The 24,237-nt window shown below is 42.5% G+C and overlaps 1 protein-coding gene across 1 annotated transcript in view; it reads left to right on the forward strand.

The window, feature by feature from the left end:
* The window catches only part of CCND2 (cyclin D2), a 51,453-nt gene extending 27,759 nt beyond the window's left edge, over nucleotides 1–23,694 (forward strand). The window contains exon 5 of the mRNA XM_006261541.4: nucleotides 17,124–23,694. Within this exon, the coding sequence (XP_006261603.1) occupies nucleotides 17,124–17,279 (156 nt within the window). The 3' untranslated portion in view covers nucleotides 17,280–23,694. The remainder of the gene's footprint in view (nucleotides 1–17,123) is intronic.
* Nucleotides 23,695–24,237: the final 543 nt, after the last annotated feature.

Consider the following 24,237-nt stretch of genomic DNA (forward strand, 5'->3'; position numbering starts at 1 on the left):
TGGGGAGACTGGGGCTGCCTAGGCAAAGAGACTGGGGCAAGGACCTTGAGGGTAAGAATGAGATGGGACAAGGAGCACTCTAAAAAGATTTGGACTGGGAGCCTTTAAAGATAAGGAATATTGATAGGGCCCCTTGGGTCCAATCAGGGGTGAGGGACAGAGGGAACTGGAAATGACTGGGCAAAGAGACAAGGGAAAGTGTCTGAATGAATGGGGGTGGCACTGGGGTTGTTAGGCAAGAACACTGAGAATATGGAGTCTGGAGAAAGAATAAGACTCACTTGTCAGGGAGACTGGGACTGGATGTAGAGCTGAACCAGTGGAGTCTGGGACTCAGGAGATTGTGAGGATGGGTTGGCGGAACTTGTCAAGCTTAGGGAGAAACAGGCAGATGATTTTGTGCCCGATAGAGCGTAATGTCTTCCAGAGCTAGGAATGGAGCCCAAGATCCCTGAATTTCATTCTTCCTCTGCTGTTAACAGATACCTGTGACATCCAGTACAAAGTGTATGCCTGATCCTCCCTGGTTCTTATCTGCATATAGGGATAACAATCTGCATCTGCTGTTATCTACTCTGTTAGCTTCTGTGGCAGAGTTGTGTGTGGCCTCTCAGGAGACCCCAGCCCTGCTGGTGTCCATGTGAGTGTCAAAATGATGCTTAGTTGGCCTAATGAAAGATATCAGATTTACCCAAAAAACCTTGTCTGCTTATGTCCTTAGACCAACATGGCCAGAACATACACCCCTGAAAAATGATGTTGAGACTTTCAGGAGGAAGGGTACCATTTCTTGTTTAAAAAAAAAAAATCAGCTGTGTTAAAGGAACTTTATCATGATTTCAGTCAGGCACATGCCAGAAATGAGGTTTCCATGCAGCCTTTATTTCACCTTCTGTTGAAGGTGTATATGATGATATATTATAATAAAGCCTTTAATTACTAGTCCAGGTTCTTCTTCCACCCCTAAGCTGGTTCCAAGCTGTTCCCCCCATCCACCCGCAGGTTTGGACCTGGATCCTCTTAATTTGGTCATGGCAGTTTACTCTTTCACACTGGATAAATCCAGAAAGGAAGTCACTGGGAGCACAGAAGAGAGAGTCTGCCTTCCCTCAATCCCAGAGCCTGGTAGCCCACAGTTCTACTCAGCCTCAAGTTGAATTATGCTCAGTACAGACAGAATTTTTAGGTAACTTAGCCTAGAGCACATGGGTGAACTTTGATTTTGCAAAGGTTTAATAACTTGGTCAAATTTTGAGTGAATTTTCACTGGGATGGGAAAAACCACATACTTGACACAGAGGCCGTCATCTCCCAAATGTTAATTCCCTGCTTCAAAGCATGGGGTCTTGAGATGCTTTCTAACAAAAGGTCACCAAATTTTTTTTAACTTGAGCAAAAGACCATATTTTGACCCAGCCACACCCTCAGAAATGTGTGAACAGCTTTCGACAGAAATTTTCCAAAACAATGCAAACTTACACAGATGTCCAGGATGGAAAATTTCAGCCCAAGTAACTACATACAGGGTGCATCTACACAAGATGTTTACTGTGCAGTAAACTAATTAGCTACACAGTAAACAGTGCATGTCTACACACGTTCCCCTATTAGGCTGAAGTAAATTAATTTACTCTGCAGTGAGTGTGTCTACATGTGCATTAGATCCAGGAGCAGTTTACTCATGAGTAAACTACTCACGAGTAAACCAGGCAGGTATCCGCACATGCAAGGAAGTGAGGGCAGATTTGCTGCTAATGTCTGCTAACTGCCACACTGGCAGATCAGAGGAGGGGGCTGGGATCTATGCCACCCCTTTAGCTTTTTCCAAGCCCCATTCCTTGATCATCTGATCGGGGCACAGGCCTGGGATCTGCCCTGACCAGGGCAGATCCCAGCCCCCAATCCATGATTGCAGAGGCTGGAAAGCCTGTTCCCCACTCAGCTCCATGAGCACAGAGCTGGGTGAAGAACAGGCTGGGGAGCTTATTCTCTGCTTAGCTCCATGAGCATGGAGCTGCATGGGAAACAGGCTGGGGAGCCCTTCCCTGCTTAGCTCCGGGAGCATGGCGCTGGTTGGGGAAGAGGCTGCTCAGCCCCCACCAGCAGGGAGCTCCCACAGCCAGCTTTACAACCACGGGGCTAGCCCTGGAAAATCTTTATCTCCCAGCTTCCCAATCACGATAGCCAATAAGGATCTCCTAGCCCCCGCTCCCTGATTGTGATCTCAGAGCAGGGGGGCTTGGAGCTCCCTGCTGCTGTGGGAGGAAGACATAGTTCCCACCCAGGCTCCAGTGGTGGAGCCTGACCTGGCAGCAAGCAGCTCCCAGGGGCAGAGACCAATCTTCTGCCCCCTGGTGGCTGGTCAGGTGTCTGCACAAGCACTACTTCTGCAGTTAGTAATTGCAAGTAAATTTGCTACTTGGATTTGCAGGTAGCAAATTTACTTGCAATTAGCGAGATTTACTGCACAGGAAGCTATGCTGCTGCACAGTAAATCATCTCGTGTAGATGCACCGAGTAAATACAAGTACTGTCCTGCTTCAGAGTTTTTTACTCTGCAGTAGTGCACGTGTTGATGCTGCCCCAGCTGGCTGTGTAACAAATGTGTCTCAGTGCAGAGGCTGCCTGGCGGCTAGCCACCCACTGATGCATCTTAGTGCCCCAGCCAGCCCCTCCACAGCACATTGATTTGAGGGGAGCAGCCCCAGGCTGGCAGGCTGACCCCTGAGCCCCCTGACAGCCAGAACTGCTCCTGCCTGGCTCAGCATGACATAAGTGCAAACAGCGCACCTAGAGCAATATACTCTAGCATGATAAGCTCCGGAGTTTTGCTTCACATGAATATGCATGCATAGATGCACCCACAGTTTGGCAAAGTTATAAACAGCAAAAGGTAGGGTCCTAAAAGGGAATAGAATGAGGTCACTTTAATAGTAGATGGTGTTACTTAGCACCACCATAATGAGCACCTGTTATTGTAGGAAAGAAAGATACCAGCTTTCATTTTTAAGAATTATCCTGAGGCTGCATTAACAAAGGCTGATGTTTCCCACAGTGGAACAGAGTCAAAAGTTGTGCATGCCACTTTAATTGAGTCATTTTCCTATTTTTGATCTGTTAAATCTATGCAAGACATTCAGCTCTTCTGTGTGAGTGCTCGTGTTTTTAAAGCTGCAGAGGTGGAACAGGGAAGAATCATGGATGTTTAACCTTGAGGAGCTTCATCAGATGGAATGTCTCCAAACCTTCATGAGTTTTAAGTCTCTCAAGAAAAATTTTACTTGTTTCCCCTTATCATTTCTATCAAGACCATCTAGAACATACCTGGGCAGTTCTGCATCCTGGGTTGTGATAGTGACCCTGACCCATGCAGACTGCTAGTGACTGGGAGAACAGCTGCAGAAGTTGTTATTTAGTCCTGCCTCCCTCATCAGAGTCAGTGCCTGGGGCAGATTTCCTGGTCGCCCCCACTTAGTTATGCTGCTGCTCCAGAACTTTGCAGAGTGGCCTCCATTACCTTCTACAGGCCTGGGACAGCAAAGCACTGGGTTCTGCCACATCTACTGCCTGCATAAACATGGCCCGCTCATGCTACCATCAGTTTCCTAGTGTAGATTGGTAGTGCTGGTGCCTTAGCTAGGAGCAGCTACTTTGAGGAGCATCCTAAAATTTCCTTAACCAAGGGAAAACTGTATTTTTAATACTTGCATTATGCAGAAACAGCTCTAGGCAGCATCTTTCCCCCCAAAAAAGTCCCCCCTATTTGAGAAAACATGAAAAATTGCACCTCCAAAATTATGAGCAAGTAAAAATAGAGAGCTATAATGAAATTCTTACCTAAGGTGAGCTCTCCTTGGCTTTTGCCATCATATAATAAGCTGCTGCAGGTGTTTCCTGTTTACTAGAAAATACTCATACCTGAGATGTATAAATGCAGAGACCAAAATCCAGTGGAGTTACTTTAGATTAACATTGGTGTAACCAAGAGCAGAACTTGCCACCTAATGGTGTAATATTTTAATAGGTGTTTAATTAAGAATTAAACCCAAAAGTGCTATTTATAAACATAATTTAGCATAAATTCTTTCCATTTAAATAAAGGGTCAATGTGTGGGTGTTTCTTTCCAAAAAAGAGAGCTAGCTACTAATGCCAGTTACTTTGGTATAAATCTGAAGTGACTCCATGGACTTCAAAAGAGATCCTCTGGATTTACACCCTTGAAACTGAGATTATAACCTGAGTCAGTAACTATTATATTACATAGTGTACTATGCCACTGCCGTGTCCAGAGTAAAAATGATTTCTGATAGAAGTAGACCATATGGCAAAGCATAAAATACGATGTGAAAGACCAGTGACCATCATACTCTTTCGAGGGCATGATCAGCCTGCATGTGAGCTGGGTTTTATTGCTCCTTCTGGCTAACAAAATAAACATCAAGGCCTACTGCTCATGAGAAACTAAGAAGCCTGACAGTCTTATGGGGAGTGAAATTACCTTTATGTGGCGTGTTTTTTCTATAATTAGTGCTCCAATCAGTAAATAGTAGCTATAATATAGTGTGTTTTCTTGGATCCACATATAGTACCTTCAGGCTGTGAGTTTGTGCTTTAATCAGTTTCCTGCAACAGGGTGGGAATGTTTCCTTTTATCTACTTAAGTGGAATGTGGTAATTGGCAGGGAAAGAGTTAAAGAACCAACCCACAGGAAGTAAGTTGGACTCTCTGTCCATCTCTTGAAGGATCACTGCAATGGAAAAATAAACAACTTAAAAAGATAAAAATTTCCATTCTAGACCAACCCAGCATTCCTTCTAGAGCACTATCCCGTTTCCAGTAGCAACAGATGCTTCAGAGGGATAATACAAGAAACCTTGCAGCATAAGCCTTTGAGCTGAGAATAGAGCTGGCCCAGTCCTTCAGGTGCCAACTTACAGGTGTTGTTCAAGGCGCAGCTCTGCCGCAGGCTTCCTTAGGCAAGTCACTTAATCTCTTTGAGCCTCAGGTCTTCTCTGTAAAATGGGGACTGTTGTCCTTTTCTGCTTCTTAGTGGACTAAGGTTATAAAAGATTGGATGCTATAGTAATATAGGCCATAAGGCTGTCTAAGAGCCTGCCACTAGGGGGAGATCTCTTCTTAACTCTGGGCAGTTTGGCCCTGATTCTAAAGGTGTAATTAGGTAGCTAACTCCCATTGATTCAATAAAGGCAATTAAATCAGGGGAAGGTGGATGCTTAAACATACCTGTAACAATCTGGCTATTAGTGTCCTGGAACTTAAAGTTTAGGTAGGAGCACTTATTCAAAATATGCACATCCTTCAGCTTGGTATTTATCATCCTTCAACATCCTGTTATGTGACAAAAGGCGACAAAGTCATATCCTCCATTAAGCCAACTGTTATTGTTACTAATCCGCATTTATATTGCAATAGCACCTAGAGGGCAGCCAGGGCAGAGCTCCATGGTGATAAGGGCTGTAAACAGAGAGGACTGCCTTTTCCGTAGAGTTTAACACTTGAAATCAGGATAAGATTTTCCAAAGAACTCATTTTCCAAAGAACTTATTTTGGCACTAAAACAGATGACTGATTTCCAGGACAGCTCAGTGTATTGGGTTCCATGTTGGGTGCCCACACTCTTTAGAAATTGTTTTCATAGATGTCACCATTGGAGCTGCCAAGTGCTGTGGGCTTTGGAAAATTGGGTGTATATTTAAGTGCCAAAAAAGGAGTTGAGCTTTTCTGAAAAACTGGTCAAGGCCAATACCTTACCGAAAGAGGTACTGTATTAAATCTACTCTGTATTTTAATGTCAGGTTTTTTTTCTTTGATTAGAAAGTATTTTCACGCAGATCCTTGCAGATCTCCAGATCTCTCTCACTGCAGTTTGAAGTTGCCCCCATTCTAGACTTATATTTCTGTGGAAGGGCAATATAAAATCATGGAGCATCCGTTGGAAATCTGTCTAGAATGGACAGCATTGGAGCATCGTTTCTACAGCACATACCCCATTTATGCCCCCTTTTGTAGTGTTTAAGGCCTATGGTTTTGGAACCATGTAACAGGACTTGCTATGTCCTATCCTGCCTTATTTGTTGCAGACCACATTTTGTATGCAAGGAAACAAGAGACAAAATAGCCTTAAAAGAAAGGAAGAATGAGATAGTTTCCTAAGTTGTCTTTGCCTGAGTTGGCAGCTGCTGTAGTTCATTCAGCTTTTTGTTCCCCAGTGAGTGCTGTGCGTGTGTAGTAACAATGGGGTGATGCAGTTACACTGTAGGCTAATAGTGGAGTTCCGTCAAATCCATTCATAAATATAGAGAAGGGTGCAGGGCTGGGAGAGCGAGCCAGCTCACAGAGGAAGTGAGGCCCCCAAGTAATGAGCTCTACTTCACAAACATAGCTGTCAGATCCCAGAGACCAGTGATAGACTACGATCATCTGGTTGGAGGCTTGCCCCAGCCTACACCACTGCAGATGTCTGACCTGTTCCAAGTTGACAGGAGACATTGATAAAGGGTAGCAAATATTCCCTCACGCGCACACACTGCCTGGATTTAACTTTGTCCAATGCTACACAATTATGATAGCTTTTCTAGGAATCATATTTTAATAAAGTATAATAGTCTGTATCATTGTTGTTGTGGTGGTGGTTCTTACAGTTTATAGTGGTAATTCACACTTCTATTTCTGTTTCACCTAGAAATCTCCAAGTGGTTTAGAATCATAATGAAGAGACCTGGTTAATCTGAGAATCTCAGATCCACTTTAAAAATAAGTTAAAAGACTGCTTCCAGTATGGCATCTGCCTTGAATCCCCCTTGCTAATATTTTAGACTTTATATTAGTATATTCTTATTTTTTTTAAATGTATTTCTCAATTGTGTGAAGGCCTCAGACAAATGGCAGGAAACTGACAAACTGACTTGGCTGGGTTGAGAAAACCTTCTCTTTTTTTTGCCTGGAGATAACCCGAGAATTTTCCAGTGTTTTTGGCTTGCTGAATTGTATCACTCACCAAAGCATCCACAGTTTGGATTTAAGCTGCTGGGTCTTGGCAGGGAATGTGAAATAATCATGCAAACAAAAGACTCTGTAGTTACAGCTCAGGGATGTCTTTTAGATCATTTAATATAAAAAGCACATTGAAATGTTGTTCTTTGGCTAATTATGTGACAGGGCAAAAATGCTGTGGTTTGATTGTAGATGTTGGATTTGAATGGCACTCCAAAATAGCCTCATGGTTTATCTAGCCAGGTTGTCTGCACAAAGGATTTTCTGAAATTCTCCCACTGTGATATTAGTGACATTGCAAAGCTGACAGTGCCAGGATCACCAGCATAGATTGGTAGCAAGTGTTTTAGCTGTTCTGACCATTTGATCATTCATTTGTCATTAGGCCTCTGAAGTCTAATGTGACCTGTCTTAAGTAATTCCTCATTTCTCTGATAAAAATGTTTAACAGAAGTGATCTTTTATTTAAAAAAGAGCGCAGAATTGTATTCAGAGCATTTGTGGGGGGTACTTTGCACTGGTTTCTTTGTGCAGAAAATTGTTCGGTGAGGCTAGGATCTGGTGAAGGGTTTTAATATGCTGACATTGGCATAAACTGAATCCCTCAGTGATGTTAAAACAGAAGGCTTGCAGTTGCTGGATTGTTTCTTAGACAATGTTCCATAGAACGCACAGTCCATTTTTACTGTTCCCAGATGTATTTTCTCACTGATTATCTGATGGGCAGACAGTAAAAAGGTTCTGAGGTTCAGATCAGTTTCCATAAACCCAAGTGTTTCTCTAAATCTCATCTTTGCTCAAAAAAAAAAAAAATCACACTGGAAAACTTGCTGGGATAGACTTTCTTGTAATATTTCTGCTCCCAGCCCAAGCTGCCCCCAGGAATTGGAAGGACATAGGAAAAATTTAAACTGAAGTTCCCAAGGACAGGTAGCTAAGGAGGGCTGCATCTCATCACCATCACTCCTGAAAGGGGTAAGGTACCTCCCAGAAGGAATTGGGACCTGATGGCACTGGCTGCACTCTGGCCAGTGTGGATTCACCCTGACCCAGTAGGGGCTAACAGTTCGTACCACTGGTGGCAGCAAAATGAGTCTGGTGATGCTTGTCTAGTCTTAAGTGAAAAAGCAGTGCAGCCTGTGCATTTTCAGTCACAGTCAGCTAGGGAGAAGGTGAGCTAGACCAAGTTCTAAGATACTCTTCAGTGGGAAAGTGAGCAAGAGAGAACAAGAAACGATTTTGGAACAAAGTAGTTCTTTTTCGGCTGATAAAGTTTCTTATTTAGCATTTGAGGAAAGTGGCTTTTTCTGTGATTCTAGAGAAGCAAAGATGGTGCTACTGCCTCCCACTGTATAATGAGGATAAATAGTGTGCTGTAGAGGCCACTTCAAAGAAACTATGGATTTCAGTGGGCTTTGGATGCAACCCAAAGAGAAGGCATGGATGTGTGGTTTAAGCAATGACTGTAGAATAAAACCCAGGTTATAAAGCAATATAAAATCATTTTCTATATTTCACTGAGTCAGAATATGATTTCAGGTTAATTGGCCTGTTCCTGAAAGGTGCCGTGTGCCTCCTGCATGTTCTTAGCTCATAGGAATTGAAGGCTCTGAGCACCATGCAAGACTTGAGTCAGCACAGCAGAGTTGGACCCTGTTTCCAGACTACTACAGGAGGCTTGCAGAGCAGATTGGCAGATGCAAACAGCTTCATAATAGCTTTAAAAACTTATTTAGGTTTGAAAAAGGGAGAGAATGCGTCAAAGAGAACCTGTATTAAATTGATGCTGAAAAGTTAAATAAATTAATCCTCTACAGCAGGGATGGTTAGCCTGAGGCATGTGTTTCACAAGTGATTCAGGCAGCCTCGGTGCATAACACATGGCAGATCGGGAGGAGAGGGGACTGGCAGCACAGTGGCAGGGCAGGAAACAGAAAGCAGAGGAGCAGATGAGACAGGAGAGGAGGATGGGAGTAGCACTCACGGAGGGTGTGAAGCACACCTCCCTAAAGGTTGGCCCCTGGTGCTCTAGTCTATGGCTTTTCCCAATACATAAGATTGGGATCAAAAAAAAAATGTCATGCTTGCAGATTCAAAGTCTGCACATTGCTTTTCCTCAAAGTGTATTTGAAATAAGTGTATTTCTCCCTTATTAGTTTTCATTATTTGAGTTTCCAGCATGACTCAGAAGTTGCACTTTATCAGCATTATGTATTTGTTTTCTTGGGGGTTTTTTAAAACTGGAATAAATTGCTCAAGGCTGCTTACATTTCAGACAAAAAGTTAATTGCTCTTTTAGTTCTGCACATACTGCAGTGAAAATAAAACTGTGGAATGGAAACCACCTGAGCTATTTTAATAGTTCAAGCTACTAGACTGTAAAAAAAAATGAGGAAGTTGATCCATGTGACATATAACAGGAAATTCCCTAGCATTTCCTGAAAATGGCAGGACTTCTATTTATTCATTTCATTTTACTTTATAGAGCACTAGTCCCTAGCTCTCTTTGCCAGGCATAGTTAAATAAGCACTGTTAAAAATAAAAGCCAGAAATAAATGATGTATAAAGTCAAGGAATCAATAGCAAACTTTAAGGAAAAAGCCCATGTGCTATGGGAAAGGCTGGATTATTGGTCCTGCTGGGTTGTTTTTATCTCTGTGCTTTGCCAGTGACTTTGGGTAGGAATAAAGGTCAAATCGGAGAGAGGCCAGAGCAGTAGCTCCACCCATGAACAAGTTCTTCCATTTTGATACTCCAAAGGAAGAAAACATTATTAGGCAGATCTTTATAATAGGATCAGCTGTCTACTTCCTTCCATAACACTTAACATCTCACTGACATGAGTATGGGGCAGTTTGCTCTTTTCATAGCTGCTCTTTCAGGATGTCTGCCAGTTCAGGCAGACACCCCTGGGCAGGTACCAACCAAACATTATGTTCTCAGCTATATAGGCTAGAGATTTCAATTGTAGTGTTGTTGTAACTATGTCAGTCCAGGGAGCGTGCAAGAAGCAAGATTTGTGAGGTGAGCTAACATCTTTTAGTGAAACAACTCATCACCAGAGATTTTAGAATGAGATTCCCTGGATTTTAGGATGAGATTCCCTTCTACAGTAGAAGTGTTAGGCACCTGTATTCTCTGATGAAGAAGGCCCTACAATTTTAATTTTGGTAAACACTGAATCCAAAACACAGGTGCTTCAGAGACCTGGAGAAATAAAAAAAACTTGCTACTTTGATTACTAAAATAATTTTTAAGTTGTTAAATCATGATATACAATTGGCTGATAGTTGTTCCACAGTGTTGTGTTGCCCTGATGATCCCTGGTGATTTAAACCAGAGCTAGATATAACACAAATACCATCATCCTCACAAACTCAGGATTCTGCTGTGGCCTGCGTTACTCCATTGGGTTCACCTGAAATTGAGGACAGTGATGTTGTCCCTTTTAAATATTAAGTGGTTAAAAGATTCTGTGCTCTGCATGGATTAAATTGAATGGTTATTGTGGTTCTTACACAATCCTAGTCTTAAAACATACGTGGTAAAATAAAATGGGTGTTTTGAAACTGATGCATCTAGGTCTAGATTTTCAGGCCTTAGCTACATGCAACTCCCTATTTATGTGGGGAAATTGCCTTATTAAACCTTCGTAAAGGTATTTTCTTGTACAAATGTCTATTTTCTTTTCAGAAGGACTGGCTGTTTTGAAATTTTGTTTTTTAATGTTTTAAAAGCAGACTGAGGTCCTTACATGAAAAGTGCAATATGGATGTAAAGTCTGAAAATCAATATCTTCACTCATTTTTCCAGTTATGCTTTTTATTTATGGATTTAATCTTACAGCATCTTATCATTGATTTAAGTGAAAAAGAGTGTCATAGCCTGGGGGGGTGGTTAATGTGACTGGAAAGAGGTAGTAATAAGCAGGGAGTGATGGGGAGCTGTACAGAGTTTGCAACCTTCTCACTTGGGCCGGTCCATCCATGCTGATGAACAACTGTGTGGCTTGAGGCTAAACCTTGGACCTCTACCAAGGTAGCATGAGAAACTCTTTGAACACCATATCAGATGTTTTTGGCTTCAGTCAAGGGTCCTTTGGCAAATGTGTAAAAGAAGGAAACACCTGGTGGGTTGTTCCCTCTGTCTTAACTGTCTCCCAAATCTACATTAGATTATATGAATTCACTTAGATCTCATCACAGGAACTCAAACATATCGGCAGCTGCTTGTACAAACTGGAAAATAACCACAAACAGAAAGCAAATTCTGTTGCTACAAGCAAATTACAGGTAGCTGCTTCCCTGGGAATGGGTTATTTTACATAATCCTGTTCACCTTCATGAATTTTAGAGCAGTACATTACCTCTACTGTCTCACAATGAGAAATGTTCATAACAGATATATAGTGTTCCACATTCTCAGTTTTTATTTAAAAAAAAAAATCCAAGAATTTTTCAGTGTTGATCTTCGAAACATAAAAACTGGGATGAAATCAGGATAGAAGGAAGAAAAGAGGGAAAAATCAGTTTAAATCGGGGGGAAAATTGGAGGTGAGTAAGGGAAGGAGTAAGGCTGGGACTAGGGGAGGGGCACGGCTCAGCCTGTCGGCCACTCCTGGGGCTACAGCAGAGAGAAAAGCGAGGGGAGCTGACAGTGGTTGCTGGGTGGAGGGTGCAGCTCATGCTGCTGTGCACCCCCTGGGAGGACTGCGGGCTGGGGGACCCTGGGCTGGGCTCTTCCTGGGGGTCATGTGCCCCTGGATCAGTGGCAGCAAGCACATGGTGCCATGCCCTGCCTTTCTTCCCTGGCTGCGTTTGTACCCCTTCCCTCTTATGTAGCAGCCTGCTGCTGGGCTGCCCTGGCGTTTGGGGGAAGGGAAAAGTGGTGCGCGGCCGGATGTGGAGTAGTGGGGACCCGACCCTAACAGCTCCCAGTGCCCAGGGGAGGGCTGAAGCTGGAGCCACCAGGGTGCAGCTCAGACCCACCTGCTCCTGGAGCAATTCCCGCAACCCATCCCACCCCAACCGGGGTTAGAGCTGGGAGCCCTGTGCCCCCAGGCAGTGGCTCAAGCCACCCTCCCCTGGCACCCATACAGCCAGTGCCACTGCCGCTCCACATATGGCCACTGCCCTCCCCTGTCCAGCCAGAAACTTGTGCCTCAGGTAACCGGCACAGCGGCACTTTTAGCTTACCAGCACCACCCATTTTTCAGTTCTAATCCCTGTTAACCAGCAGGAGTGGGGAATGGACCATTCCCCACTCATGCCAGTCAACAGGGATTTGAACTAAAAAACAGGTGTAAATCAGTAAAAACTGAATGACTTCAAAAAAAAATCAGGGGATTTATCAGTGAAAATCAGTAAAAACTGAGAATGTGAAACACTACAGATGCTTGTAAAACCATCTGATGGTCTGAATTTCTGAAAATTTGTATCTACAATATCATTTGGAAGAAAAGCCAAGCAAATTATCAGGTCCCTGCCTTTAAATGATCAATCTCTTGGTTATAAAAGGAACTTCCTAGCAAGATAAAAACAATACATATTCTTACCGTAAAATGCCTAGATAGATTTGGCATCTGTAGCTGGACAAAAGAAAAAGTCAGTTCGCCCTGCAAACAAACATCTTCCTCCCCCAAATAAAAATAAAATAATTTGGCAATGTAGAAGTGTTGCAGAAATCTTTTGTAAGTCTTTTACAGATTCACAAAGCCTGTGGTTAGTAACAATGTATAGATTTACTGTTAACCTCCTGCTAGCAGGGTTTCTAAAGGAGAAGTATTTAATACAAAATTATGGGCAAGCTTGCCCACTCCTGGCTGATGCACAGACTCCACAGGTACCAAAACCACTTGCTGGAATGCAGCTACCAGGGCAGTGAGACATGTTCGCTCAGTGTCTGATCCCATGTGCTCAATGTATACATTGTCCAGTATACAGGGTTATTTAGGCATGAGTTAAAAGACCCATATTCCATTCCTGGTGCTGCCAGGGACTCACTGTGCAAGCTACTGCAAGTCATTTTGGCCAAACACTGGCGTCCAGTTTTGATATACAGCTTGAGACATCTTTACTTTGATTTCTTTAAGGTTCTGGGCATCCCACTCTCCCACTGTCTTGGGTGCAATTGTTAGTAGTCAGTACTACTTAGCACTAAATAACTAAAATGTGATTATTTATACTCCTAATCTTCCAAACACATCATTGCAATATATGTAATATGGAGATGGATTTAAAGAGAAAAGTAGAAATTAAGAGTGCGTAGCAAAAAAGGTGGATATGTTAAGAATGGCAGTCCAGTAATATGTCCTAATAAAAGCTGACCCTGGGAAATGAAAAGCACCTTTCAGTAGACTGTGAAGACATGATTGTCATGGATCCACAGACAAAAACACTCTGGAGGATTTTCTGGCTACTCCTAAAGGTTAGTAGGGTTGAGTCTCTGAATTATTCCTGAGGCAGGGACAGTTAAGGGGCAGCTGGAGAGGAGAGGGAGACTGGAAGTCACCGACTGAAGGAGCTAACTGTAATGGTTGGGGATGTGGAGAGAGGGAAGACTCACCCTGGGAGATTTTCACAGGAATTTTTATGAGGCCTAGGTGGTAGTCTGAACGTAGGATAAAGATTTTGTTAGTTTTGTTTTTACCTTAATCTGTCATCAAAGCATCTGATCACTTTTTCACATTTTATACCATTTGTTATCCCTTGTAATAAACCCCTTTGTTTTATGTTACTTTACTGAAGTGCCTGTGGTAAACCTTAATTTCTGGGCAAATTAATAACCTGGGCATGCCCCTTCAGCAGAGTGGCGGACCCCAGATTCATATCCCCAGGGTGTATCTCTGGGAGTACCTCAACACACTTAGGTTTTGTCATCCTGATGCACGCCCATCTTCTCCTGAGGCTAGGTATCTCCAGAGCGTGTTGTAGAGGGTTGTCTAATCGCATAGTGGTACAGCTCCCTGCTGCCTGGCCCCAGCGCCAGCAAAGGCAAAGCCCTCGGCTGCCAGCGTGCTACCAAAGCCACCTGAACCATGCTGGACTCTTGGACCCGGGAGGACACAAGTGGCAGTGGCAAAGGTGACTTAAAGCTGTCTTTGGCTCCTCTGCACCCATGAGAGTTGTACCCAAAAATCTGTCCCCTGAATTTTATACCCAGCATTTCTATCCGGTTCTGGTGCAGACTTTTGGATTGTCATCTGTAAAAATGGGAGGGGGTGGGGAATGATACTTGACAACTAACTCTTGAAGTAGGAGTCTGAGGCCTTTCCCACTGGGGCCAACCTTGAAAAATGCAGACTTAAAACCAGTGAACGAAGACCTGAGACTCTGCCTAGCACATCCTTCCCAAGCATTAAAAGAATATTGAAACAGGGTGGGAAAGCCTAGCTCCCTCAAGCCACAGAGCACTACACCTTTCTTCAACCTCTGTCATCTCCTAGGCTGAGAGGACAGAAGCAACTATTACTTCTTCTGAACTACAGCACTGCACTACAGTGGTTCAGGAGGGCCTGTTCAATGAAGGCGCCATGTGGGAGGGTTCAAAGGCTTGTTGAGCCAGAAGTTTCTCCCTAGCTACACTGAGTTTGTGCAAAAGACAATTTTCAGAGGTTTGGCTAAATCTGGACTTGTTTCCATGAGAACAGCAAGACGGTATATCTCTTCCAAGCCAGGTTCCTAAATCCAGAATGTGCTAAAGTTCCTCAGAGAATTGGTCAGAAATTTTAGTTAACATTTGTAAAAGTGCCTGTTTTCCTTAGCAGACAAGGTTCCTTGGGTGAATTTGATATCTTTTATTAGATCAACCCAAATGGTTGGAGAATAGTTATTAAGCAAGCTTTCGGGTTCAAAAACCCTTCGTCAGGCTAAGGAAGCTGCAGCAGTTGCTGTGTGCTCTTCCTGGATGGAATGAAAAGGAAAGAAGCCAGGGGCTGGGCTGGGGAGTCAGTTGCCAGGCAGATTATAATGTATCAAAAATCCAATGTCTATGTTTAGTCCCTGATCTCTAGCACCCAGCAGGTTGATGAAATGGAGCTCATAGGCTCGTCTCTGGGAAGTGTTGTGTAAGTTTCCCTTGAGGATCAGGACTGAGAGATTGGAGAGAGAGTGGCCCTCCTGTGAGAAATGTGCCCCCACCGGTAATTGGGTGTTTCTGTCTTTGATGGATTTCCGGTGTGAGTTCATTTTGGTGCGCAGTTGTTGTCTGGTCTCTCCTACATATTTTCCATCAGGGCATTTGGTGCATTGGATGAGGTATATTACATTTCTGGATGTGCAGCTGTAAGATCCTGGGATGCTGATGGCTCTGTTGTGGGGTGTAGTAATTGTGGGGGTGGTGGAGATGTGTTGGCAGGTTTTGCATTTCTTGTCCTGGCACGGTCTGGATCCTTTTGGTGTGTTCTGGGCTTGAGGAAGTTTGCTTCTGGTGATGAGGTTGGCAGGTTCGGTTCTTGTCTGAAGGCTAGGATGGGTGGCTCTGGGAAGATCTTTTTAAGAATAGGGTCTCTTTCTAATATGGGTTGCAGTTTTTTGAGGATTTTCCGTACGGGTTCGAGGGATGGGTGATACGTCATAACCAGCGGTGTGCGATTTGTGGGGGGTTTTCTTCTGTACTGCAGCAGTTCTTCACGTGGTATCCAGGTGGCTCTTTCAAACGTGCGATCTACCTCTGTGGAGTAGTGTCCTTACTGGGTGAAAGCCTTTTTAAGATTGGTGAGGTGTCAATCCCGGGTGTTCTCTTCAGTACAGACGCAGTGTTTTCCTTAGCCTCATTCTTGGAAATGACAAAGTGTTAATTGCTTCGGCTTTCCCAGAAAAATTCAGCCTGAGGCTGAGGATTAGCACAGAAGACTTCAGCCCAAATGGCTGAAGTTTGGCAAAATTATAAGCTACTGGAAACAGTGGTCTATAACAGAAACAACATTAGGCCACTTGAATTATGGACAGAGCTATCCATAGTGTCATCTGGAGCAATGTTTCCCTTTTCTTGGTGACCTATACTTCTATACTTAGGACCCCAATTACAAATCTGAGCCTGAGAAACAAAACTGAATTTCTGTGGCGCTTGTGACCACACATTAAATCCCAGGATGCTACTTGATGTGACTCCTGGTTTAAGAGCTACTTGCCAATGGTAAGTTTATGGTCTGTGCTTTTACCTTATGGCAGAAGTGATGCACTGTGACTTAACTGTGTTTTTACCTCAGAACAGCTCACACTTCAGTTATCTCAGTGTAAAATATGCAGCTGTTTTGGCAGGGAGGACAAGCCCATACACTGCCGCACAAGGAACACAGAAACTCCACTGTAACTGGGGGCATTTCTACCCTTTGATGTGCATCTGTTGTGTAGGGGGTTGCCAATGAGTTACACTGAGTTCCTTTTCCAAAAGACCCTACTTCCTTGCAGGACAGTTGGGACCCTGGACAGGCACATTTATCCTAGTATAATTATTTATACATTGGTATGTAAAAAGATCAGACATACAGTGTACAGCCCTACTCAAGTATGACTATCAAATCTGATACAGAATTACACTGGGAAACATTATGGATAAAATTACATCAGTGTAAGTTACACCACTGGAGGTGTCATAGGATCATAGGAAAGTGGGGCTGAATGGGACTTCTCAAGGTCTTCTAGTCTGGCCCCTGCTTAATTTAGGATTATCCCTGGCCAAAGCAGCCCAGTCATATACGAGCAGTTTATTGTGGGATAGATATTTGCTTGAGGGAAAGCAAAGGTTATTTAGCATGGGGGAGCTGGTGATCTGTGTTCTGGCTCTTCTTGCATTTAACATTGTATAAAAACAGTACAGATTACACCAGTGTAAACACAGCATGTGTCTAGGCCTGCATAATTCTAAGTTACTGGGACTGTAACAGACATGGCATTGGCTTTTATTCAACCCATAGTGTATACAGGGGTTACTTCTGGCAATCCATAGCCTGCTTCCCTCCACAGCCGGCTCCTATGATGAATGCACAATTTCCATTTGTGTAGCCATGGCACCTTGATTTTCATGTTTCATACTTGTCTTCTAGCTTTTGTTAGTACAGTGGGAAAAGATCCACTAACAAATCCCTTTTGCTTCCTGTTCTTTAGGACTGCCTTAAAGCTTGTCAAGAACAAATCGAGTCAGTGCTAGTAAGCAACCTTAGGCAAGTCCGGCAGCAGCAACAGCAAAGCAATCCCTCTAAGACAGTGGATGAACTGGACCAGGCCAGCACTCCTACAGATGTGAGAGACATCAACCTGTGAGGACGTCAGCACAAAAAGTCATGCTTGCTCCTTCCCCTTTCCTCACCCCCTCTTTTTGTGTGTTTTTTTATTAAATCTTTTTTTTTTATCTGCTCCCACATAGAATGTATTTAAAGCTCTTTTAGATACAACAAAAAACTGAATAATTAAAAAAAAAAGCATTTGGTGCCTGTGATGTTCTACAGAAGGGAATCCCACAATATATTTGATAATTGCTGTTTGATTATGTATCAATGATATTAAATGCTTATAAAAGCATAAAGAAGTAGCCAGATAAATGTAAGCCTGCATTTGTGGGAACAAAGTAGAGTATACTTTTTGTGTATTATGACCTAGAGCATACACCCCCCCCCCCTTTTTTAGATTTAAGAAAGGATTTGTGTGTGCGGTTTTATGGCTTAACTAGATTGCAAAGCAATAGATTAAGGAGTTAAGGCAAAGTGGGAAAGATCCCTGAAGCGGTTGAACCATAATGAAATGCAAAAGAGATTTGCTGATCTGTCACCTCTGTTATTAGTCAGAAGTGTTTGTTGGATCTCTGTATGTTAGTTGTGTTTACTCTTGCTGTCTGTGGTAGCTGCTACCTAAGAAAGAAGATGCTTTATTTTGCCAGCCGGAAGAGCAGGTGTTTTCTTTTTTTCTTTTTCTTTTTTTCCCTTCCCATCGCTTCCTATTTTTCCTCCAGAAATGGCTTGTTTTAAACACAGCAGCATCTTTGGCATAAAAAGGTGATCCTGCTTATCCAACTGTGGGCCAAGCCAAAGTACTGAATGTTCACATTAGATGGGGGAAATACACTGATTAAAAACAACCAGTCAAACCGCCTCCGAACATTGGATTCCAAGATGCAATGGATCATCTGAGAAAGCATTACATTCATTCACAACGCTAATGCTACACATCAAGGGTAACTTTTGACAGCTCCTTAGCTTGGCGTAAAGGCAATTAAATGATGCTCTGCCCATCTTCCTTTTTAACATGTCCTCGCTGTGTTAAAGAAGATGAGATTTTGTTTGAATCCTTCTTCCCCTCTCCCCTCGAAAAAGAAATGACATTTTGCAACATTGCATTAACTTACTGGTCTACAGTTAGCATTATTGTAAACCATTTCATTCGAAAAGCACTTTGAAAATTGTTCCTAAGGGATAAATGAGATGGTTTATGACAATTGTGCTGAACAAAAAAAAGAGAGAGAGAGAGAGAGAAAAGAAAAAACCCACAAAAGTGAAGCTTATAGAGCTTTTAATAGTCGATGTTTTCCAGTATCTGGTGTACTTCATTAGTTAGGGTGTTGCTGGAAATTCCAACACCTGCTTCGGATGACATTCCTGTCATGACATTCCGGATGAAAGTCTGATAATTCTTTGTATTGTCTGATGTCACAGAAGGATCTTAATACCACCTGCATGTTTATCTATGGACAATGAAAGAAAATTGCTGGTGCATAAGACATGGTAACCATCAAGATGTGTGATTATGAATTTTATTACAAAGGTATATTCAGTGTACTTGAATTTATTTTTCCAGCTCCATCTGTTTAGAAGAGGCATTTAGATGGTAAAGGAGTTGGGGCAACTTTTTTTTTTTTTTGCACAATTGTATTAACAGTTTGCAAATAGACAGTATGAAGCTGTTGGTTGAAATGTTCATGTTTGCATTTTTTAAGATAAAAATCTAGAAAGAACATGCTACTTTGAAGAATATTTTATGAATGGACACTGCCATACTTGGCTAGATGAGGGTAGAAAATGGAATAAGAATCTAAGGGGGTTTTTTGGTTTTTTTTTTTCGCTGCTAAGAAGCTATGATTTGTTTCATTCTTATTCACATTAACAGTACTTAGCTGTATTGTTTCACTGAGTGTGCTGCTATTTTATAAACATTTTTATAATATATTATTTTACTGCTTAAATTTCAAATCCTGAAGTAGATGGTTAAGTGGAGATATGATGAGTTCTTTGATTTACTGGAAATGCCCTGTACAGTTTGTTTTGGTTTTTTTTTCTAATAGCGTGTTCATGATTTTTTTTATTTTATTTTTCCTGATCACATCCTGCAAAGACGGTATATTTACCTCAGGTTTACTGGACAAAAAATGGTTCCCATTTTCACAATACCTCACAATTTACAGTTTTCTTTCTGCTGGGAGCCTCATGGAATGGTCAGTGTAAAAGGCAGCTGAAGCCTGTGTTTTTTTGGACAAAGCATAGTTTCTTCAGTTGTGTTGGGGAACAATTGCAGAATGCAGGGGCATCGGCTCCCTATCGGTCTTAGGTATCCTTTTCATAGTGGAAAAAATACATTAACTTGAGGACCTGTTCAGCAAAGACTTCCCCCTTTAAGCCTCAATCCTGGAAGTGCTTGTGACCCGATTCTCCACTGCTGTCATCTGTGCTTGAGCAAAATGAGTATCAAGTGTTACAACTGCACAAGTGGAAAAAATGGAGTTGGTAGCATCATACATCCACTTTTGCCCAGGTGCAAATGACTGTTCAAATGCACTAACCAGTGGGAAATAATACCTTTTGCCTGGTGTGATTTTTATCACAATAAGTTGTCCCATGGAGCTGGATTGTGACTGGCAGCCTGTCTGCATTGTTACACTGCCCCAGGAGCAGCATCCTCAGAGCCACAGTTCTCCTGGTCTCCTCTGTGCTGCAGAAAGGGTCTAAACTGCATCAGGTCTGTATGCAGTGCACTACACAGCTCCTGATGCACCAGTGCAGCTACCCTGATAATCACATTTGGATGGTGAAGCTAAGTCTCTGCCCCTTCCCAGCCACCTACGCAGAGAGGGGATGTGGCAGGTCTGGTGCCTGCTTCCCCATCCACAGTATTATCCCTCATATTCATAATTAGCTAGGTTATATTTGAGCCCTTGGAAATCATTATGCCTAATCATTACTAGGGACCTAACTAAATTATGGCAGAAGTTCATAGCATAGTGGTACCTTTAATTTCACTGTTTTTGCCATACCCCTCCCGCTTCCCTGCTGCTGAGGTGCTGAGAGGCAATTAATGCCATGGTTTTGCCTCTCGGCCACCTGACGGGGGGCACACATCAAAAAGAACGAGATTAAAGGTGCTGCTGCACTGCGAACTTCCACCATGTTTTAGGTAAGTCCTTACAGCAGTGCAACCATTCAGTAGCATAATCAGGCCTTTAATTTGCAGTGGGTTTGGAACAGCCTAGTCCTGCTGTCATCAGAGAGAGTTTTCCCTGAGTATAGATGACAGGATTAGGCCCAGTAGTCTTCTCTTAGGGGCTGAGTGTCAAAAAATAAAACAAATGGTCTAATATTGCCAAGCTGTTCAAGTCCCAGATTTTACATACTTTCAACACTGTATATTGTAATAAAAGACAGCTTATTGGCGCTATGGCAAATAGTCTCGATGCAACTTGAAAACAAACCTAGGTCGCATTCCCACACGTTCTTTCAGTGGCACGCCATGTGACTGTAGATGGCTTTGCTATGGGAAGGAGTTTGCAATATCAGAGTCTGAGAGACTTGAGATTGTTTGATTTTGTGAAATAGTCCAATTTTTCAAGAAAATCAAAAACCCATAGCATGTTACATTTTTTGGCAGAAAAATAGAGGGCTGTTTTTAAGGGAGGGCTGGACCTTTTGCTCCATGGTGTTTGTTTAGTTGTGAGCAAAATCCTTGCCATTTTCAGAACTGTAACTTGTACATTTTGTCACTGCAAAGATGATTTTTCACATTAAAAATTGGTGAAACTCAGAAATTCAGTCTGCTCTGATGCAAAATAATCATGTTGTAAAAAATCATGAAAAGTAAGATTCTGGAACCACAAAATAGCTCATTTTTGTACAGCCCTGCTACTTATAAGAACTTAAAATGGTACATATTATATTTCATATGAAAGTATATCACAGTGATTTGTAGATTGTGGACCACATTCTGTCCTGACTTGTACTCTTTAAAACTCCATTGATTTTAATTGTGCTGTACGCTGTAAGTCAGCACAGCATTTGGCCATGTGTGCTTATAGGGATCACTTCATTTGCTTTTGGCCTGGAACATGGCAGTCATTGTGTGCTAACACGGCTAAACAACTGCTTGTAGAATAGAAACTATAGGGAGAATGTAGGTCAGCAGAATGGACCATAATTACCCACAGTGGAATTTGGCCAGGACAGCAAGGATAATTGGGAAAAGGGTCATGGGATCCTTAATAACCACAGTGGTCAAGCCCCTGATTTTTCATTTCATTCAAAAGACAGCACTTTTTGGAGCATAGCTCCTCTTACCATCATGCAAGGCATGGTTCCACTATGGACTCAGAGGGGTGAATGCTGTCTGCCAAATGATTAACACAACTTCTGGTGTTTATAATTTCTTTGGGGGTTCATCCTCAAGACCCTTCTTATACAGGCAGATCTGTGCAGCCAGGTCCTGCCACCCATGCCTAGCTGTATAAACTTCAGTGGAAGGCACAGGGGTATGTTTTATGCAGATCTGAGCGCATGGGCAGGCTGAAACCATGACATTCATTACACCATTCTGGACCCCTACACACAGTACAGGAGACTTCCTTTTACAGGACCCCTGCACACAGTACAGGAGGCTTCCTTTTATCTCTAAACACACCAACTTTGAGAGAATTCTCCAAGTGGAAAAATTAATACAATTCATTCCCAAACCAAGAATTAATTCCCAAAACAGAAGAGGCCACTGAAATTCTGTGACCCCTCACAGTTTAAGCTTGAATCACATTGCCAGTTTTCTCTTGTACTCAATTCCGTAGGTTTTTTGCATGGATGGCAAATAACACCCAAATTACAATAGGACATTATGTAGTGCCTGATCCTGCAAACTCTTTTGCATGGGAGTACATTACTGATGTGAGTGTCTCCATTAAAGTCTATGTCTCTTATATAAGTTTGCTTGTATGTTCAATGGATCAGGTCCTTAGACCATGAGATCTTATATTACAGGGTTGTTAGTACCTTTGTGTTCTTTTAAAACTGATGCTTACTGCAGAATGGTAGAATTAAATAATGTATTTCTTTAAAGGTTGTAATAGTACAACCTTTTGGTGGCATTTTCTCCTCCAGGGGTAAGACTAGTACCCCCCTCTAGGGTGCTCTTCGTGATGGAGCAGACTGGGCTCTTTAATCGTGGTCAGCAGCCAGTCTAGGATTGGATGCCTGATAGGTGGATAAATGGATGCTCTCCTTTCCTCCGGCAGCTCCTGCAGCCAAGCTGGTTCCAGATGTACTGGCACCTGCCCTGGAGAGGTCACTCCAATTTTGCTTCATCTTTTAAGCAAGGATTATGTTCAGTCTCACTCGGCGCAATTCTATTGTCACGCAAGACAGACATGCATAAACAGTATGCGTACCTGCCATCTATAATTGCAGCCCGTGTGCACAATTTTGTCTTGCATGGCCTGCCATATCTAAAGTAAATTTTAACAAATAAACAAATATGCTGGTTAGTGCAATGATGCATTAAAACATTTACTATGCATTTGGAATCAAGGGGAAAAAGTTATGATGTGTTAAAATATGCAGCATAGAAAGTACGTACAATCTGGGCCCTAAACTTGACACTATCATGTAAATGAGAGCTATCAGACCTATGCACAACTTTCATATTAAGCTAATGACAGGACAAACAATGTTGTTTTATGTCTAGCATCAAGAATCCGTAATTTTTCTACAGACCAATTTAGGGAAAAATATATTCTGGAGATTGTATCTTTGAGGGTTTACTATATTATGGTGCACATAATGGCACACATTTGTCATAATTAACCAAATATTTGGTATATGTCTCTACCTTCTGTAAGCTCCATCACCATAGTATCTGCGTGCCATATAAATTCTAAGATATTTTGTCTTTCCAACGTCTCTTCATGGTATGGAAGTGCTGTTATCCCCATTTAATGCTGCTGATCTTTGCTTGAATAATTGGACAGCTCTTTAGATGCCAGCAAATCACCTGGCCACTGGATTTTTTCCACTATGTTTATTACCATTTTATCATGTACCTCAGTAATCACTCTCAGTTGCACAGTTTCTGTTCTCAAACCTTTTTTTTTTTTTGCTTTAACGAGTGTGATGCCATATCAGTTCAATGTTATTCTCTCACAATGTGCTCTTTAAGAGGCGTGGATGTTTATATGGTCAGGGGATGCTAGAGAGTGCGGTAGTAGACGTGATCAGCGTAAACAAAAAATATGTAGAAAGTATGTGAGATTGTTTTTTTTTGATGGATAAGATTCTGATACAGTGTAGTTTCAGTTACCTTTTAAAAGGTCTTCTCTGTTCAGTGTTAAGTCATTTTTATTAATAACCTGTTGTTTTGACTAGTTTAAAGATGGTTTTAAGAAAAGTGTTTTGGTGGTATTAGGCATGCTGTATGGACAATAAACTCACCTTGACCTAAACTGCCTATCTTGTTGGGGTTTTTTTATTTAGTCAAATCCTGTGACAGTATTTCTAGAGTCCTGCACCCATTGGGCACATCCACACATGCAAGCACATGCACTTGCAGCAGCTCAAATAGAAGCGGTGCAAATTTGAGCCAAAACTTTTTGCCTCCACGCACGTGCTTGGACATGCACTTTGTTATGGAGCAAATTGTGCCACTTGAGGCAAAATAACCCTGCCTGGCTCCTCCTGAATCTGCAGCCAGGGGGAACTAGAACCAAGGGCCAGCACCTGTGCTGTCCCCAGCAGCATAAAAAGCCGTCCTGTCCTGGCCCCATCCGTACAAAAAAATGGCCCTGACAAGCAGCTCAGGGCCACTCGCTGTCAGGAGATTCTGGGGCCCAGCCACTTGGTACCTGGGGACACTACCCTTGTGCCAGCTGGACTGCTGCAGCAGCATCCCAAATTCATTTTGAAAAATACCCCAAAATCCATGTTTTTCCACAATTAAAAGACCACTCTATACACACACATGCATGCACACAAACATACACACATAT

This window comes from Alligator mississippiensis, chromosome 4 (assembly GCF_030867095.1).
Source record: "Alligator mississippiensis isolate rAllMis1 chromosome 4, rAllMis1, whole genome shotgun sequence".
Classification (NCBI taxonomy): domain Eukaryota; kingdom Metazoa; phylum Chordata; order Crocodylia; family Alligatoridae; genus Alligator; species Alligator mississippiensis.